Consider the following 19,864-nt stretch of genomic DNA (forward strand, 5'->3'; position numbering starts at 1 on the left):
CTGCAGGTTAACTATGTCGGGAAACATGCTATCTAATAAACTCACAGCTTTACAGGTGGGCTACCAGCTGCTATTCAAGTTCCAAAATCTTTGATTCATACTCCTCCAGCTGACAATATTTCTAAGTAGACAGGCAGAAGGCTGAAAAACACAGCAAGCCAGGCAGCACCAGGTAGTGGACAAGTCGACGTTTTGGATGTAATTCTTCTTCAGGACTGGGGGTGGGTGTAGGGGGAGATTCAGATAAAGGGGGTGGTGGGGGCACGGTGGTGAAGTGGGGATAGGTGAAGACAGACAGAGGGAACGACCTGGTTGGTCAATGGGAGGAATGAATCCGGTAGGTGGCTGGAAGGTGTGGAAGGGAGGGGGAGGGGCTGGGAAGAGAGTCAGGGGATGAGAAGAGAGATTATTTGAAATTGGAAAACTCGGTGTTGAGTCCTCCAGTCTGTAGGTTGCCCAGGTGGAAGATGAGATGTTGTTCCTCCAATTTGCAGTTTGGTTCGTTGTGACAATGGAGGAGGCCGAGGATGGTCATGTCAGAAAGGGAGTGGGAAGGGGAATTAAAATGGGCGGTGAGGGTGGTGCTGAAGGGTTATTTTTCAGACTGGAGGCCTGTAACCAGTGGAGTGTCACAAGGATCGGTACTGGGTCCTCTACTTTTTGACATTTACATAAATGATTTGGATGCAAGCATAAGAGGTACAGTTAGTACGTTTGCAGATGACACCAAAATTGGAGTTGTAGTGGACAGCGAAGAGGGTTCCCTCAGATTACAACTGGATCTGGACCAGCTGGGCCAATGGGCTAAGAAGTGGCAGATGGAGTTTAATTCAGATAAATGCGAGGTGCTGCATTTTGGGAAAGCAAATCTTAGCAGGACTTCTACACTTAATGGTAAGGTCCTAGGGAGTGTTGCTGTACAAAGAGACCTTGGAGTGCAGGTTCATAGCTCCTTGAAAGTGGAGTCGCAGGTAGATAGGATAGTGAAGAAGGCATTTGGTATGCTTTCCTTTATTGGTCAGAGTATTGAGTACAGGAGTTGGGAGGGCATATTGCGGCTGTACAGGACATTGGTTAGGCCACTGTTGGAATATTGCATGCAATTCTGGTCTCCTTCCTATTGGAAAGATGTTGTGAAACTTGAAAGGGTTCAGAAAAGATTTATAAGGATGTTGCCAGGGTTGGAGGATTTGCACTACAGGGAGAGGCTGAACAGGCTGGGGCTGTTTTTCCTGCAGCGTCGGAGGCCCCTCATAATTTTATAAAGATTTATAAAATTATAAGGGGCATGAATAGGATAAATAGACAAAGTGTAAAAGACCACATGGCAATTCATTGGCAAAGTGCTGAAGTAATTCACACCACTACAATCAAAGGAAGATCTTAAAATGAATAAACATCAAAGACTATTGTAAGCTTCAAAATAACCACATTGTAGAGTTAGTTAGTACTGTAAATTATCACATTGCTCCTGGCTTCCAGTTTTCTCTAGCGCTTTACACTTAGAATCATCAAACAAACTTCACTTATTGCTCATTGTGTAATAAGGGTGGGTGTGTAACATCCATAAATTCTATTTTTTGTTTTAACTTGGAGTTTTGATTTTTGAACTAGTAACATAGCATTAGGGGCTTTCTGTGTGTCTGAAGAGGTTTAATGATGGACTTCTAAGTATTTCTGTAGCCAATGTGATTTCTTTCAGAACAGTTTGAGAGAGATAGCCTCCAAGAACTAATGGGTTTTGGATTCCTGGAAACAATTACAAGCAAACAAAACATGCAGCGTAATACATTATACCTTCTGATGGAAGATTTTGGATGCACCTTTTTTAAAGCTTGGGGTAAACACCAAACAGCCTGGATGTTTCAATTTTAGTTTCAGTTTGGGGCAGTTCTGCAGAAGTCTCGGCTGATGTTGTATGCGTAAAGCAGCTGCTCCTGAGAAAAGGCGAAGATTTGATCAGATCACCTCAAAACAAGGAACTTAGCAATGCTTCCAAACCAGAAGTACTTGGATAAAACCCAAAAGAGCTCGTTGAAGCTGAATGAATGCTCCAGAAAGAAGTAATCTGATCCTCCAGTCTGGAAGTTGTAGTCACAGTTAAATTAAGCATACAGAGGTAAAGAGAAAGACATTCATTCTGGTGAGAGCATTGTAAAAGGTATTTTTGGAAAAATGTAGTATTTTTGGAATCTGTGAAACGCTGTCTTTGGGATTAATGGGATTATGTTTTTATTGTGTTTCAAAATCTTTAAATTTGTTTAATTTATTCTATTTGTCTTAATTTATTTTGCATAACAAACTTCTGTTTCATCATTGTCTGCAATATTGGATGCTTATGTTTCAGTGAGACACCACTTTGTTAAAACCAACAAAATCAAACCAGATGTCATTCTAAGATCTGACTTATCCAATAATAACATTGGCTGGGAAACATCATGAGGCAATTTATTAAAAAGCCATTTTAATCCTGCATTTTTCTAAAAAAAATCTGAGTAAATTTAGCAATTCTAACTGTTAGAATATGTAGGCAATAATATATAGGTTTGAAAACATTTAATATTAAACACAAAATGTTACTTACGGATATGTCTGGGAAAGCTGTTTTGCAATTTCATGTGCTATTGGATCTCTGTCCAAGGCAAACACTGAGATGTCAGAAGCTTGGGAAAGGATCATTTCTGTGTGGCCTCCAGCCCCAAAAGTCATATCTAAAAATACCTGGAAACAATGGCAAATGATGTCAAATAAATTTGACTAAGAAAATATTCCACTGAAGCAATACTCCAAACACACTACTTTCCCAACACATTGTAAACACAAAGCATTCTCTAGTTGAAAATAAACCTATTTGTTTAAGTGAACATTCTATTCGTGAGCAGACGGAAGCTTTTTACACAAGTGGGCACCAATGGGCTTCACTTCATCTTTAAATTAGTAAACAGCTCCTTCAAACAGTGAAAGACATCTTTTCTCCATTCTAAGTGTAGCAAAGTGAGTAAAATATTAATTAATGTCTTGTTGAGAAGCAATTTGGGATTTCCACAAATCCACAATGGAACATCCGTTTTTGGCCAGTGATGCAAGAACCTACCTCTATTGGTTATGCTGATTTCTAGATTAATTTGAAATAAAGAATCAACTGGCTTGGTTTTTTCCCTTATATCAGAAGGGTTCAGTACATGCTGGACCTCAAATATATCAACTTTAGATCCACAGTAACACAAGATTGCTCATCTCAAGGCAAGCTTTCTCATTTATTTCAGTTGAGTATAGGAACAGGAGTAGGCCATTTCACCCGCTGAGCCAGTTCTGCCATGGATGATCTGTGGCCTAACTCTGTAGACCTACCTTTGGGCCACATTCCTTAATACTTTTACGTAACAAAAAAAAAATGTCAGATTTAAAACTAACAACTGGTTGAGCATCAACTGCCTTTTGTGAAAGACAGTCCCAAATTTCTATCAACCTCTGTGTGTAGAAATGCTTCCAAACATCTTTCATGAATGATCTGGCTCTAATTTGTAAACTATGGCCAGTGGCTCTACAATCACTAAACAGTGGAAATAGTTTATCTTTAGATTCCGTTATTTCCTATTAACATCTTGAAGATTTTCATAGCCAACACTTCTATGGACGTTAAGTCCATAAAGCCTCCTTCCATTTTCTTCATGGAAATTATGGAAGGCCAATGATCGCTGGTCCAATTAGTGATGGCCACATTCCATGATGAATGATTTTTTTAAAAAAAGGACATTTTGAAATGTTTACTGATCTGCAGGAAGATCAATGACTCTTCTTAGTTCGCATCAAAGTAGATCAGAAGTAGAATGTGACACTACATCTGAGTGTCAGAAGGTAAATTTTTGACCAAATTTAAATCACATCCAATGTACATTGACTTAAAATTGCCCTTCCCGAGGGGGTGATCTCATAAAAGCCTACAAAATTCTAACAGGACTAAGCCAGAGTAAATGCAGGAAGGATGTTCCCACTAACTAAAGAGCCCAGGACCAAGAATCACCCAGTGGCTCACTGGTTAGCACTGCTGCCTCACAGCCCTAGGGACCCGGGTTCAATTCCTACCTCGGCTACTGTGTGGAGTTTGCACATTCACTCAGTGTCTGTGTGGGTTTCCTCCAGGTGCTCCGGTTTCTTCCCACTATCCAAACACGTGCAGGTCAGGTGAATTGGCCATGCTAAACCGCCCATAGTGTTAGTCAGGGTAAATGAAGAGTAGGGGAATGAGTTACTCTTTGGAAGATCGGTGTGGACTTATTGGGCCAAATGGCCTGTTTCCCTGTAGGGAATCTAATCTAATTTACTAAGGATATGAGGATAGGCCATTTAGGACTGGGGTGAGCAGAGACTGATGACCCTGTGGAATTTCTCTGCTCAGAAAATGCTTGAGGCCAAAAGATTGAACATTTTCAAGAAGGAGTTAGAAGTAGTTCTGAGAGCTAACGGGTTGTGCAGAAGAAGCAGGTACTGGATGTTCAGCCATGATCATTTGGAATGGCAAAGCAGTGTTGAAGGGCTGAATAGGCTACTCCTGCTCCTACTTTCTATGTTTCTAAGCGAATCACTCCATACAGCGAAGGGTTTGGGTATGTGCAACGGGAGAAGAGTTGTGAAATTGGATAAAGGAGTAAAAGTTCAAAAACAAAAGAAATCCAGTTTTTTTCATGTATACTTCCAACACAGTAACCAATCACAAAATATTGCAGTTAAAGACGGCATCTTCCTCCACAATAAAAATTAGTCATAAAAGACTCATTCAAAAAGCTTCAGCATAAACAACTTAGCACACCCACTGCTGTTTAGTTTTTTGAATCAGCAAGAGGTCAAGCAAGCGAATATACAAGAAAAACTTGTTAAAAGATGACTTCAAGTTTTTTTTAAAATTCATTCACAGGATGTGCACATCATTGGCTAGGCCAGGATTTATTGCCCATCCCTAATTGTTAAGAGTCTTTACTGTGGATCTGGAGTCACATGTAAGCCAGACCAGGTGAGGATGGCAGTTTCCTTCCCTAAAGGACATCAGTGAACCAGATAGGTTTCTCATCCAATGATTGGCAATGGTTTCATGGTCACTATTAGACTTTTAATTCCAGATTTCTAAAATTGAATTCAATTAAAATTCATCTTCCTTGACTGGGTTCAAACCCAGGTCCTCAGAGCATTACCTGGGTCTCTAGATTAATAGTTTAGCAACTTCATCACGAGACCATTGCATCCCCTAAATGAGACTGCTAAAACCACTTCGAAAATTAGTCATCCAGGGAATCATCTCATTGAAAATTTTAAAATGATCTATCAAAATAAATGTCATACAGTGTGATTTGTATTCTCCCCATTCAGAATCTTGACCTGGAAACCGGAGGAGTGACTCCAACAAAAACTGTTGGTTATTCTTATTCATTCACAGAATGTGGGCTCACAGTCATTGCTATACATAAGTACCCTTCACTAGGTTATGGTGAGCTCCCTTAATATAACTGAGTAGTTTGCTAGGTGAATTCAGAAGGCAGTTAAGAATAAACCACATAGCTGGGGAAATGGAGCCAGACAGCAAAATACTTTCTCCAAAAGGCATTAACAAACCAAATGGATTTCAACAATAATCTGGCAATTTCATGGACACCATCGTGGAAGCCAGGTTTTAATTCCAGACTGATATAATTAACTGTATTTAAATTCCATAGTGCTTTGTTGGGATTTGAGTTTAATACCAAATAATAACCTATTATTACATGTTTTTATTATGTAAAATGACTGCTATCTCTTTCTATGAAATATAGTAAATGGCAGAAGATTTCACTGATTTTCATTCTGAGCTTATCTTGCTTTCTACTTTGACTATTAGCTCGTTCTCACAATAAATATAGGCTCGCCATCAGTTACATGAAAATTGTCCAGATAAATCAGAATCCATCTTAAGTTATCTTTATAAAGCACATTTAATGTAGAAAAAAAAAACTTCGCAAAGATGCTTCATTATGACCAAGGAAAAGTGTCAGAGGTACTTAATCACTTAATTTAGTAAAACAGTTAATTTGATTTTCCACATCCACCTGGAAGCATAATGTATTTTCAATACAAATAAGCACAGTTATTATTTCAGAATAGTTCAGTCAATAGTCAGAAAGTAATGTTACCACCTACACAATTCCAATCAATTACTTTTAAACAGCTTTACTCGTCACAACAGAATTTTGTTAAATGCATGTGCTTTCTTCCAAATGCAAGGTAATTCTATTTTATATGAAAACTCTTACATAATATTTATTCACCACAATCTCACAAAGGAATTTATTGCACAAGAGTGACAAATTTCTAGAATCTAATACTGCTGAAAAATTATTTTTTAAATATGAGCCTTTTTTCTAGCATATTCAAGAGATTCACAACCCCTTCAGTGAAGAAATTTCTCCTGATCTTACTCCTAATTCATCAGCCCCTTATTCTAAGTTTATGCCTGACATTTTAGGTTCCTTGTTCAGTGGAAACAATCTTGCAGCACGTACCATCAAGCCAATTCAGAAATCTGCATGTTACAATGAAATCACCTCTCATTCTTCTAAACTCCAGGGAATATAAGCCATAATTACTCTTATTGTAGGAAAAGCTCCATATTTCAAAGACAATTTAGTGAACTGTGATCAACCACCTCCACTGAAAGCCCTTTCCTCCTCATATCCACTGTCAATATCTCAGCCGTGGTATTTTGTATGGTCCTTTGACTCCTGTTTGGCAGTTGAGTTTGTTGAGGAAGTGACAAACATAATCGATGATGGTAAGGCAGTGGATGGTGTCTACATGGACTTTTAGTAAAGCATTTGACAAGGTCCCTCATGGTAGGCTAGTCCAGAAGATCAAATCACATGGAATCCATGGTGAATAGGCAAGTTGGATACAAAACTTGCTTGACCATAGAAGACAGAGGGCAGTTTGGAGAGTCATTTTTCTAACTGGAAATCTGTGTTCCACAAGGATCAGTGCTGGGACCTCTGTTGTTTATATATATGTAATTATGTATATAAATGATTTAGAAGAAAACATAGGTGATCTGATTGGTAAGTTTGCACATGACACAAAAATTGGAAAGTTGTGAATAATGAGGAAGAACATCAAAGAATGCAGCAAAATATAGATTAGCTGGAAAATTGGGCAGAGAAATGGCAGATGGATTTTAGTCCAGACATGTTTGAAGTGATGTATTTGGGAGATCAAATGCAGGAAGAAAGTATGCTATGAATAGCAGGACCCTTAGGAGCTTAGACATACAGAGGGATCTTGGGATTCAAGCCCTTAGCTCTCTAAAAGTGACAACACAAGTAGATAACGTGGTAAAGGAGATGTACGGCATGTATATCTTATCGGTCAGGGCACTGAATATAAAAGTTCACAAGTCATGTTGCAACTGTATAAGACTTTGATCAGGCCATATTTGGAGTATTGTGCACCGTTCTGGTTGCTGCAATATAGGAACAATGTGGAAGCTTTGGAGAGGGTGCAGAAGAGGTTTACCAGCATTTTGCCTGGATTGGAGTATATTAATTTGAAGGAGAGGTTGGACAAACTTGGATTGTTTCTGCCAGAGCTTTGGAAGCTGATGGGCAACCTAATAGAAGTATATAAAATTATATGAGACATGGCAAAGTGGATAGCCAGAGTCTCTTTTTCAGGGTGGAAATGTCAAATAGTAAGGGGCACAGGTTTAAGGTGAGAGGGGGGCAAGTTTAACTTGTGCAAGGCAAGTTTTCTTGCACAGAGGGCAATAGGTGCGTGGAACACACTGCCAGAGGAGATGGTAGAAGCAGATATGATAGAAAAGTTTGAGAGGCATTTAGACAGAAAATAGAGGGATGCAGACCAAGTGCAGGCAAACGGGATTAGTTTAGAACAGCATCATGGTCAGCACAGACATGCTCGGCCAGTGGGCCTGTTCCTTAGTACTGCTTTATATTCTAAAGGGAAATTATGTTCAACCAATTTATTGGAGTTCTTTGAAGGATGAATACACATTGTTAAAAGGGACCACTGTGTTGCACTTGGATTTCCAGAATGCATTTGACATGGTGCCACATAAATGGTTACTGGATAGAAAATTGGCTGACTGACAGAAAACAGAATGCATACATCAATGGGTCTTTTTCACATTGACAGGATGCAATAAGTGGAATCCCAGGGTAGTCTGTGTTGGGGCCTCAACTTTTTGTATGTTATATCAATGACTTAGCTGAGGGGAACAAAGGCAATGGTGAATACATTTGCAGATGACACTGACACTAAGACAGGTAGGAAACTGTGTTGTGAAGAGGACAAAAGGAGGTTACACACCAATACAAATAGGTTGAAGAATGAAATCGGGCCGAAGAAAAATAATGTGGGAAAATGCGCTGAATTTCACATTTGAATGAAAAAGCAGAATATTATCTAAAATGAGAACAACTGCAGAATTCCAAGTTGCAGAGTTATCTCGGTGTTTTAGCGCACGTCACAAAAACTTAACAGCAAAATAATGTACCTCTAGCAAGCAATCAAAAAGTAACATGTACCTACAGCAAGCAATCAAGAAGGCTAATAGAATGCTATTCTTTATGAGGGGGATGAATCAAAAATGTAAGTATCAAAAACAGAAATTTCTATAAAAGAAATTTCTATAAAAGTTCAGCAGGTCTGGCAGCATCCATGGAGAGAACCCGGAGTTAACATTTTGGGTCCAGCGACCCTTGCTCATTACTGATGGCTGCTTTTCCTAGCTCTGAAGGGTCACCGGACCCGAAACATTAACTCTAATTTCTCTTCACAGATGCTGCCAGACCTGCTGACTTTTCCAGCAACTTCTATTTTTGTTTCTGATTCACAGCATCTGCAGTTCTTTCAGTTTTTATTTAATATTTTTAAGAAAGTGGTTGGTAGATTTTTTTTTGTTCGACAAAAGAATCCAAGAATATTGGGATGAAATGGGAATGTGGAATTTGAAACACAAACACATCTTATTGAATGGCTGAGCAGGTATGAAGATCCAAATGGCTTACCTCCGTTCTTAATTTGTATGTTCGTGTGCATTTTTCTGCTGGGTTTAAATCACAGAAGTTCAAAAACTACAAACTTTCATTTCCAACATACAGCATTCCTCTGCCCCCGCTTTACCCATTTGATCCATACTCTTATCTCATTTTGCCTCAAACATTTCAATGCCCACCTGACTGCTCCCTGATTTCCATTCTTCTGAACTCTCAACCAATCCCACTAACTTTCAATGTTCCCTGCTCAGTTGAAATGTTAAAATGCATCACAATGAAAAAATATAGGTCTAAAAGTTTCTTTTAAAACATACATTGGAATGACTGTGCAGCAAATTAAGGTGTGGTCAAAAGCAACAAATAGCTCACTAACAATGAACAAAATTTAGAGAAAACATTGTTCACATCACTCCCACTCTTGTTCATCTACATTTGTCCCGATTTCACAGCTGCTAATGTAAAGTTATCACATTCATTTTAATTCCTATCATTGCTCGTCCCTCTTTATGCATGTAATATTCTCCAGCATTCCTACAAACCCTCTCACTTCCAAATTTTTCAGTCCTCTGACTCTGGTTCCCTTTATCTCACCAGCTGTGATTATGCTGACAGTTGTCTCAGCTTCATTCTGGAATTGCTTCCTGAAATCTGTCTCTTTTCATTCCTCTCTATAGTTAAGACCATACTTAAATACAACTTTATTAATAAAAGTATTTTTTTCTCCCTCCTTCTGATATCTCCTTCATAGCTTGGCTTGGTGTATTTTTTGGTAATGCCTCTGTGAATGTCTTGGGATTATTTTTGCTATAATAAAGATGTTACTTGAATGCAAGTTCTTATTGATACAATTATCAATGCCTAGCACATGCATGGAAACTAAATCAAGTATAGTAATTCAACAGGCAACAGAATTCAGGTGAAGGAGCTGCAAGATATGATATAAAGCCTCAACAGAGTCTCCGTTACCAGAATTGTCTAACTGCAACTTGACATACTTATTTATAAACTAATCTGTAGTTTTAATGTAAGAATTGTTAAATAAAGTTTTAACACCATTGTTACAGCAAATTATTATTTTCAATATTTGTAATTCTTGCAAAGGCAAATCTGAATTTCAGAAACATCTGTCAGCATATGATTCATGGAATATGCCCAGGATGAGAGTTCAGCTTTAATTAAGCAACTGAAGCATGAAGATATCAATTACAATAAATGTTAATAGTGGCACAAACCAGGATGTGGTAGTTGCAGTCAGGGTTGAAAGATAATTTAGCATCAAAAAATGGTGAAATTAGTACTTTTTTTAAAAAAACTCTCTCTCTTTAGTGTGTTCATAAATAGAGCAAAGCTAAAATAAAACATGATGTTTCTTCATTATTTGAAAAGTAGGGAAATGAAAGATACTGTAGATTTATTTGAATAACAGTTCAGATGCATTAGGAAACGGCTCTGAAACAGGTGGGATTTGAATCCAGGCATTCTGGCCCAGAGGTAGAGACACTACCACTGCACCACAGAGCCCCTTTGAATGATATTGTATGCAGAGTACTATGGTACAATTTGTGCTCTTACAATTGTTTCTACAGGTATCTCTTTGAAGTGAATTCATAATTGAACCTAATTTTATTAAGATATAATCTGCTATAATACATATAAAGCAGTCATGCATACTTGATCAACTTTGCAGGAGTGACTGATCAGAATTTTGCTTTTGTGGTCAGCAATATGAAAAAATAACATTGCAACAGACATTCAAGGCTTTATAATGAAACAGGTTTTATGTTAGAAGATTTTTTTTCTCTTGGAATATCTGGATGACAGTTTTCCTTCAATGGGATGCAAAATGGCATCTATTTAAGTTAATACCATACTGATTGGATAGTAAAATGTAACCCCACTATTTAAGAAGGCAGAGAGAAAACACTGAATTATACATCATTAGTTTGACATTGGACAAGGGAAAAATGTGAAAGTCCACTATAAAAGATACAACAGCAGAGCATTTGGAAGATAGTGACAAGGCCACACAGAGTCAAATAGATTTATGAAATGGAAGTCATGCTTGACAATTCTGCTGGATTGTTTTTAGGAGGTAAATGGCAGTATAGATAATGGGGAGCCAGTTGAGATGGTTTACTTTGATTATCTGAAGGTCAACAACAAGGGGTGTACATGTTTAAAGTGAAAGGCAGAAGGTTCAGAGGGGATTTGAGGAAACACATTTTCACCCAGAGGGTGGTATAAGTTTGGAATACATTATCTGAAAGGGCAGTTGAGGCAAGAAACCTCACAGCCTTTTACTTGAAAGAGCACTTGAAGTCTTAGCATTCAAGGTTATGATCGAGAATGTGGTGCTAGAAAAGCACAGCAGGTCAGCCAGCATCTGAGCAGCAGCAGAATCAACATTTCAGGCAAAAGCCCGTCATCAGAAATGAGGCTTGTGAGCCCAGGGGGCCACCCCAACATTCCTGATGAAGGGCTTTTGCCCAAAACGTCGAGTCGCCTGCAACTTGGATGCTGCCTGACCTGCTGTGCTTTTCCAGCACCACACTCTCGACCTTGTAGACCACTCAATTTGTAATCAGGTCAGCTCACACCCTACTGAGCTGGCATCCTATTTTCATGGTATTCTACCCAGTTGGCACTATACTTACCCGACAGCCTGCCTTCAATCTCCTAGAACACTAACCTCACGCTTACTTAGCATTTGACAGCAGCTGTCAAAGTGACTGTCTGTGATTCTGGTCATTTAAGTTCAAGAATATGACAATTGACTGTTCTGAAAAGTTGGGATTATTTGCCTTCCCCTGACAGATTTGCAGTATGAGAAAACTACCAGAATGGAAGGAGCCCTGCATTTCCGATAGACCCTGATCGTAATCTCCCTCAGAAATAAAGGGTTCTCTCCTTTTGTGGAAAAAGGAACTGATTTGCAGTCTGCTTGAGATTGCTCCTCCTTGAAAGATGAGGCCCGTTATTTTTCTCTCACTACTCAACAAAAACCTATATAGCCTATCTGAAATTAAATGTAGTGGAACATCCAAGGCACATAATTGGGTAGTTACAAATTGATGTATGACAGCACACTAGACAGGTGATGAAAACTTGGCTGAAGAGGCAGCTTTGAAGGAGCATCATAAAAGGGGACAGTAGAAAGACGTTGTGCAAGACTTCCTGAAAATGGGGCCTAAGCAATTGAAGACACCACCAATGGTGGAGAGATTAAAATTAAGGATATACGGCAAGTTAGAGTTTACAGGGGAGTGCAGAGACCTCAGAGGGTTATAGACCAGCAATTGCAGAAGCAGGGAGAGGTAAGACCACAGAATGAGAATTTTGAAGTCAAAGTAGTGTTTGATTGGCAGCCAAAGAATACAATGACAATTTGTGAGGTAACGCAATAACAAGACTTTTTTGTGGTGATTCCAGCAGTGAGCTCTTCAAGGGTATGTAAACATGGTGGAATGTTGATGTCCAACATATTGGAGCTAGAAGAAATTAAATGGGCAAATAAACTTATATGATGCATAGATTAAACTTTCACAATCATTGAGTAGTTGTCTACACTTTATTATATAACAGCCTATATGTCAAAACAAAAATATATCTAAATATTCTAATCAAGGATTGTTCTGGCTTATACCCCTAATGATTTGATAACATCTTGAGCATTGTGGCCAGTCTGCAAAGCCTTATTCTGAGAAGAGGGCTAATCATGAGCAAGACTTAAGAATATTATCATTGATGAAAGACCAACAGTATTATTCTCCTATCAACAGCAGTTCATATCAGGCTTAATTTCCTATCATTATAACAGATGTAATTCTGCAGCAAAATGACAATAATTATAAATCTTGGGGCTATTCTATTTAGTCAGATGATAAAACAGCAATTTGAATGCAGATATGCAGCAATCCATGGTGTAGTCAAATTTCAACAGCTGCAGAACATTCATTCAATTAATCAACATGAGACTAAAATGGAAAGTTGGGTTCATTTGTTTGGTTAAAGGGAAGCAAGAAAGAAGACAAGGAAATTAGTGACTGAATTCAACATCAACTTTTGTATCATACTTTTCATTTCTCTTAGTTAAGTGTCAATTCTTTCCCATAAACTTAATTATTTTCAAATGCACAGACTATCGTATGGGCAAGCACCAGCAGGTAATATTGTTCAGGTGGATTCCATAAACCAAATACAGCATTTCCAAAATATTAATAGTGCAAAAATAGGTAATTGGGCCAAAGAGGTACATGTCAGTGTTTGAACATGATACAACAAATATTTCTCATCTGATCCATCAACATAATCCTTCAATTCGTTGCCTCCCTCTGTATCACTCTCCCTCCTCATGTATTTATCCAGCTTCTCTTCGAAGGCAACTATACCACAAAGGGTAGTTTAATGAATAATAGAGTTCCACTTTCTAGTTATTCTTTAGACAAAACAGTTTCTTCTGAATTCCCTGTGAGATTTCTTAATAACTATTTTATATTTAGGCTTATAGTTCTCATCTTGCCACAAGTGGAAATATCTTCCCAATGTATACATTATAGAGTCCAATCGTAACCTTAAAGCATTCTCAGACTCACTTCTATCTTGGAGAAAAGAGCTCTGCTATGTTCAATTCTTCTTGATGGGCATAACCTTTTTGTTTTGCCAAATGTCATGAAAGTTCCACATTTAATATTTTTAAGGACATGACTTTTGAAGAATGGTGAAAAATTAATTTCATTTCGAGTTCTGTGGAGACACCATGAGATGTACGAGCAGAAGTACATCAATAGACAGATTCAGTCCATCCAGATATTTTGACATTCAGTGAGATCATTGCTAATCATATAATCTTCAACTCTACCTTCCTGCCTCTTCCCTTACTGACTAAAAACTTGTCTCTCGCAGCCTCAAATATACTTAGCAACTCAGCCTCTACATCCCTCTGTGGTAAAGAATTCCACAGACACAATATAATCAGAGAAGAAACTCTTCCTCATCTCCTTATTACGTGGGCAACACCTTACTCTGAGATTATGCCATTCAACCCTAGACTCTCCCAAAACGGAAACAACCTCTCTGCACCTATTCTTTCAAGTTCCCAAGATTTTTATTGAAACATTAAAGTCATCTCTCATTCTTCCAATAAGCACAGGCCCTACCTACTCATAATCTCTCCTCATAAGACAGTGCCTCCAAATGTAAAAATCAACCTTCTGAACATTTTCTATATCATTCCTGAGGTAAAGGGGCAAAAACTATTCACAGTATTCCAACTTTAGCCTACCTCGTGCCTTGAATAGTTTGAGTAAGATTTTCCCATTTTATACTCCTATTCCCTTCAAAACAAAGGCCAAATTTTCATTGGCTTCCCTATTACCTGCTGGACTTTTATGCTAGCTTCTTTGTGATGTATGCACAAAGATTAGAGGATGGCACGGTGGCACAGTGGTTAGCACTGCTGCCTCACAGCGCCAGAGACCTGGGTTCAATTCCCACCTCAGGCGACTGACTGTGTGGAGTTTGCACGTTCTCCCCGTGTCTGTGTGGGTTTCCTCCGGGTGCTCCGGTTTCCTCCCACAGTCCAAAGTTGTGCAGGTCAGGTAAATTGGCCATGCTAAATTGCTTGTAGTGTTAGGTAAGGGGTAAATGTAGGGGTATGGGTGGGTTGCGCTTCGGCGGGTCGGTGTGGACTTGTTGGGCCGAAGAGCCTGTTTCCACACTGTAATGTAATCTGTAATTCCTAAATTCCACTGTGCTGTAGTTTTCCACAGTTTTTCTGTTTAAATAATAATCAATTCCTCTATTATCTCTGGCAAAGCCTCATACTTTTCCACCATCTGTTTCATCTACTAACTTTTTCCCACTCTCTTAACCTGTCTATTACTTTGCAGACTTTTTGTGTTGCACTCACCACTTGCCTTCCCAATTTTTGTGCTATCAGCAAACTTGGCAATGGTATATTACAGTTTCTAAGTTTTAAATGTATATTGTTGCGTAAGCAGGGATTCTTGTGACACTCCACTGGTTACAGATTGCCATCCTTATCTGTCTTCTATTAGTTAGCCAATCCTCTTACCGTGCTAACATACGACCTCCAACACCATGGGCTCGAATAAAAGCAAAATACTGTGAATGCTGGAAATCTGAAACAAAACAGAAAATGCTGGAAACTCAGCAAATCTCGCACTATCTGTGGGGAGAAAAACAAAGTAAATGTAGAACTTCACTTCTGAAAAAAGGTCAAACTCAAAATGTTCACTTTGTTTCGCTCCCCACAGGTGCTGCCAGACAATGGGCTCTCACCTTAGTAAGCAGTGTAACATGTAGTACGTTATCTAGTACGTTCTGTAAATCCAAATACATTACAGCCACTGCTTCAACTTAATTTATCCTGTTTGTTATCTCCTTAAGTAATTCGAGTATATTTGTTGAGCCTGATTCCCATTTCATGAAGCCATGCCTGACTTTAATTAAAGTACATAATGTATTTCTAAATGCTCTGCTAATACATCCTTTATAGTAGACTCTAACATTTTCCTGAAAATAGATGTTAAGCTAACTTGTCTTATAGTTACCTGCTTTTTGTCTCTTTCCATTTTTTAAGTAAAGTTGTTACACGAGCAGTTTTCCAACCCCCTGACACTTTTCCAAAATCCAAGGATTCCTGAAAGATTACTACCAGTGCATCCACTGCTTTTGTAGCTATATCTTTTAATATCACTGATGGAACCCATCAGGTCCAGGGGACTTAAATGATCCTCAGCCCCACAGATTTTCCTCATAACTGCTAAGGTTGGCGACCTGTAACCAGTGGGATTCCACATGGATCATGCTGGGACTGCAATTGTTTACAATATATATTAATGACTTGGAGGAAGGAAGAGAATATACTATAGCCAAATTTACAGATGCCACAAGAAAAGGTGGGAAGCAAATTGTAAAGGGGATACAACCAGCTTCCAGTGAGATATAAACAGGTTATTAGTGTCTCTTTGCCCCATTTACTTTTCTTATCTGCCTTTCTTTATACCAATTCTTAGCCTTTTGAATTACTTCAAACAATACTCTGAACTTGAACCTTCGTGCAAAAACAAAATTCCTGGGCAACATCAAATATTGTTTGGATCGGCAGTTCAGAAGAGCCAAAAACACATGTGGGTTGTGTTTTCCTGAATTTAGTAGAAAATTTGAACCTCTAATATGGGATTAATTTAATACCCATACAGGAAGGTATAGGTTAACAAAGGGAAACCAGAGCAGCATTGTCAAAGGCAGTCATGCATGAAATTTACACAAGCTCTTTGAAGAAATAACTGTCTAATAAATGGAATGCTGTACATGCTGTTTTTGATTTTCAATAATCCTTCAATGTAACACTTAAAGTTATTATCCCTGTTGATATTAATACTGGACAAGTCAGATTCCAAAGTGAAACATGGCTTGATAGAGCATAAGTTTCAGTTTTGCTATTGTTTACCACAGTGGTCAGTCACTCAAAATATTCACAAGAGGCTGTCAATGTACTTTTAACAAAAGAACAAAGTTCATTATGTGGAAATAAATAGTAAAAACTTTATAAAACACAAGGAACTACTACTGTTGTACGCGTTATGTTCCCAAACATAAGATATTTAACATTTCTGCAACTTATCCCAAAATCAACTGATATATCCCTTACATTTTAAAATGAGCATTAGTGTACAGGAGGAAATGAGTGGACCAATGCCAAAGTTATTATCAATTAAATCCAATAAGTGCTGAGAAGTGGATTAGAAAAATAATGCTGAAATTTGTCCAATAGTCACTGACCATAGGAAATAGCATTTGGCTATCTCAGGATTATGCCCTGTGCCATGTGTTACTGAAGCTAGGAACAGAGACAAATTACAATTGAAGTCATGGCTAAAGAGCAGGTGTAGGTGGGAGGGCTTCAATGGATCATTGGTCTTCCAGGGAAAGTGAGACGTGTAAAAGAAGGACAGGTTGCGCCTAAACTGGAGAAGCACCAATATCCTGGCAGGGACATTTGATATTGCCACTTGGGAGGGTTTAAACTAGTATGGCAGGGAGGTGGGAACCAGAGCAGCAGATCTTAAAGTATAAAGACTGGGAAGAGCTTGAACCTAAGGCAAATATAGCTGAGAGGAAGAGCAGTAAGGGACAGGTTGTTGAGCTCAGTGAAACTGAAGGCTTGGACTGTATTTGCTTCTATGCAAGAAGTATAACAGGTAAGACAATGAACATAGAGCCTGGATTAATGCATGCGGTTATGATGTTGTTGCTATCACAGAGACATGGATGAAAGATAGACATGATTGGCCATTTAATATTCTGGGATATGGATGTTTAAATGAGACAGAGGAGAAAGCAAAAGAGGTGGGGGGATTGCATTACAGGTCAGGGAGAATATCACAGCTGTGTGGAGGATCGTGCAGCTAGGCATAATGGGTAGAGCTCAGGAATAGGAAAGGTGCAATCTCAATGCTGGGATTGTACTACAGACCTCCCAGCTGCCAGCAAAAGATAGAGGAAGAGATATGCAATCAGATACTGGAAAGATGTGAAAATAACAGGATTGTTGTGGTGGATGATTTTAACTTCTCCCATATTGACTGGGACTCCCTTAGTACCAGGGGTTTGGATGGGGAACAATTTGTTCAGTGTGTCCAGGAGAGTTTTTTGAAACAGTATGTCGATAGTCCAACGAGGGAGAGGGCCATGTGTATTGGGAAATAAGCCAGGTAATCAAAGTTTCAGCGGGGGAACATTTTGAGAATAGTGACAATAATTCCATAGGTTTTTGATACTTATCAATAAGGGCAACAGTAGACCTCGGATGAAGGTGTTAAATTGGGGAAAGGCCAACTATAACCGAATTAGGTAAGAATTGGAGAATGTAGATGGAGAGCGGCTGTTCGAAGTTAAATCCATGTCCGAAATGAGGAGGCAGCTGTTTGAGGTTAAATCCACATCTGACATGTGGAAGTCTTTTAAGGACCAGTTGATTAGAGTGCTGGACAGGCATGGTCCTGTGAAAATGAAGGATATAAATGGCAGGATTCAGGACCCTTGGATGACAAAGAAAATGATTAGCTTCGTCAAAACAAAAGCATGGATAAAATCTAGGCAACTAAAAACAGACAAAAATCCTTGAATAACACAGAGAAAGTAGGAAGGATCTCAAACAGGGAGTCAGGAGAGCTAAAAGGGTCCTTGGCTGGCAAGATTAAGGAGAATCCAAAGGTATTTTATACATACATTAAGAGCAAGTGGAGAGCTCAGGAAGAGTAAGCTCACTAAAGATAAAGGAGGGAGGGTGGAGCCAGAGGAAATGCGTGAGATCCTCAATGAATACTTTACATCAGTGTTCAAAGGGAGGGACATGAGCAGGATAGGTTAGGGAAAGGTCTGTGAATACTCCAGGGAAAGTCAACAGTATTGAGGAGGAATTGTTGGGTGTCTTGAAATACAGTAAGGTAGACAAGTCCCAAAAGCTCGACAGGATATATCCCAAGATGCTGTGGGAGGCAAGAAAAGAAATAGCTGGGCCCTTAACATATATATTTGCATCCTCTTTGGCCTCAGGCAAGGTTCCAGGGGACTGGAGAATGGCCAATGTTTAAGAAGGGAGTCAGAGCTAATCTAGGTAATTACTGGCCAAGGAGCCAACATCAGTGGTGGGGAAGCTGTTGGAGAAAGTACTCAGAGGTAGCATTTATTCACAACTGGAAGCGAATGGATTTGTTAGTGATGGGTTTGTGCCGGGAAAGTCATGACTCATCAACTTGATTGAGGTTTCTGAATGATTGATGAGGGAAAGGCAGTGAATGTTTAGTAAGGCATTTGATAAAGTACCTCATGGCAGGCTGGTACGGAAGGTAGAATCTCATGGGATCTGGATGAGCTGGCTAGATGGATACAAAACTGGCTTGGATGTAGAAGACAAAGAGTTGCGTTGAAACGCTGCTTTTTTAAATGGAGATTATTAACTAGTGGTGTTCCACACAGATCAGTGCTGGGACCTTTGTTGTTTGTGGCATATATGAATGATCTGGAGGAAAATGTAAGTGATCTGATTAGTAAGTTTGCAGATGACACCAAAATTGGCAGAGTTGCCGATAGAGATGTGGACTGTCAAAGATTACAGTGGGATACAGATTGCATATTTGGGCGGGAAAATAGCAGGTGGAGTTTAATCCAGACAAATGCAAGGTGATGCATTTTGGAATATCAAATTCAGGTGTGAATTATAAAATAAATGGTGGAACCATTAGGAGGAATGACATACAGAGGGATCTGGGCATACAGGTCCACAGATCCCTAACACTGATATCAGAGGTGCATAAGGTGGTCAAGAAGGCATACAGCAGACTTGTCTTTATCAGCTGAGGCACTGAATATAAAAGTTGACAAGTTATATTTCAGCTGTAAAAAAGTTTAGCTAGACCACATTTGGAGTACTGCATGCAGCTCGGGTTGCCACATTACTTTGTTTTGGAGAGGGTGCAGAGAAGGGTTACTGCTTGGTCTGGAGGGTTTAAGTTTTGAGGAGAGGTTGGATAAACTTGGATTGTTTTCACTGGAAAGACAGGGGCTGAAGGGGGACCTGATAGAATTCTACAAATTATGAGAGGCATAGGTTTTTTTTCCCCTAGAGTGGAAAGATCAATTACAAGAGGGCACGGGTTCAAAGTAAGAGGCGGAAAGTTTAAGGGAGAGGTGTGGGGAAACTTTTTCCACACAGAGGGTGGTGGGTGCTTAGAGGTGATGGAAACAGGCAGGTTAGCCATGTTTAAGGCATATCTTAATGGTTACATAACGAGAGGCGAATA

General features: G+C 39.1%; 1 protein-coding gene across 1 annotated transcript in view; it reads right to left on the bottom strand.

Moving 5' to 3' along the window:
- The window catches only part of mettl15 (methyltransferase 15, mitochondrial 12S rRNA N4-cytidine), a 147,242-nt gene that overhangs the window by 74,645 nt on the left and 52,733 nt on the right, over nt 1-19,864 (bottom strand). Inside the window, exon 2 of the mRNA XM_043705437.2 lies at nt 2,585-2,721. Coding sequence (XP_043561372.1) covers nt 2,585-2,721 — 137 coding nt within the window. The remainder of the gene's footprint in view (nt 1-2,584; nt 2,722-19,864) is intronic.

The sequence above is a fragment of the Chiloscyllium plagiosum genome, unplaced genomic scaffold (assembly GCF_037043375.1).
Source record: "Chiloscyllium plagiosum isolate Xiang-an unplaced genomic scaffold, Cpla_swu_hap1 HiC_scaffold_18, whole genome shotgun sequence".
NCBI classification, from domain to species: Eukaryota; Metazoa; Chordata; class Chondrichthyes; order Orectolobiformes; family Hemiscylliidae; genus Chiloscyllium; species Chiloscyllium plagiosum.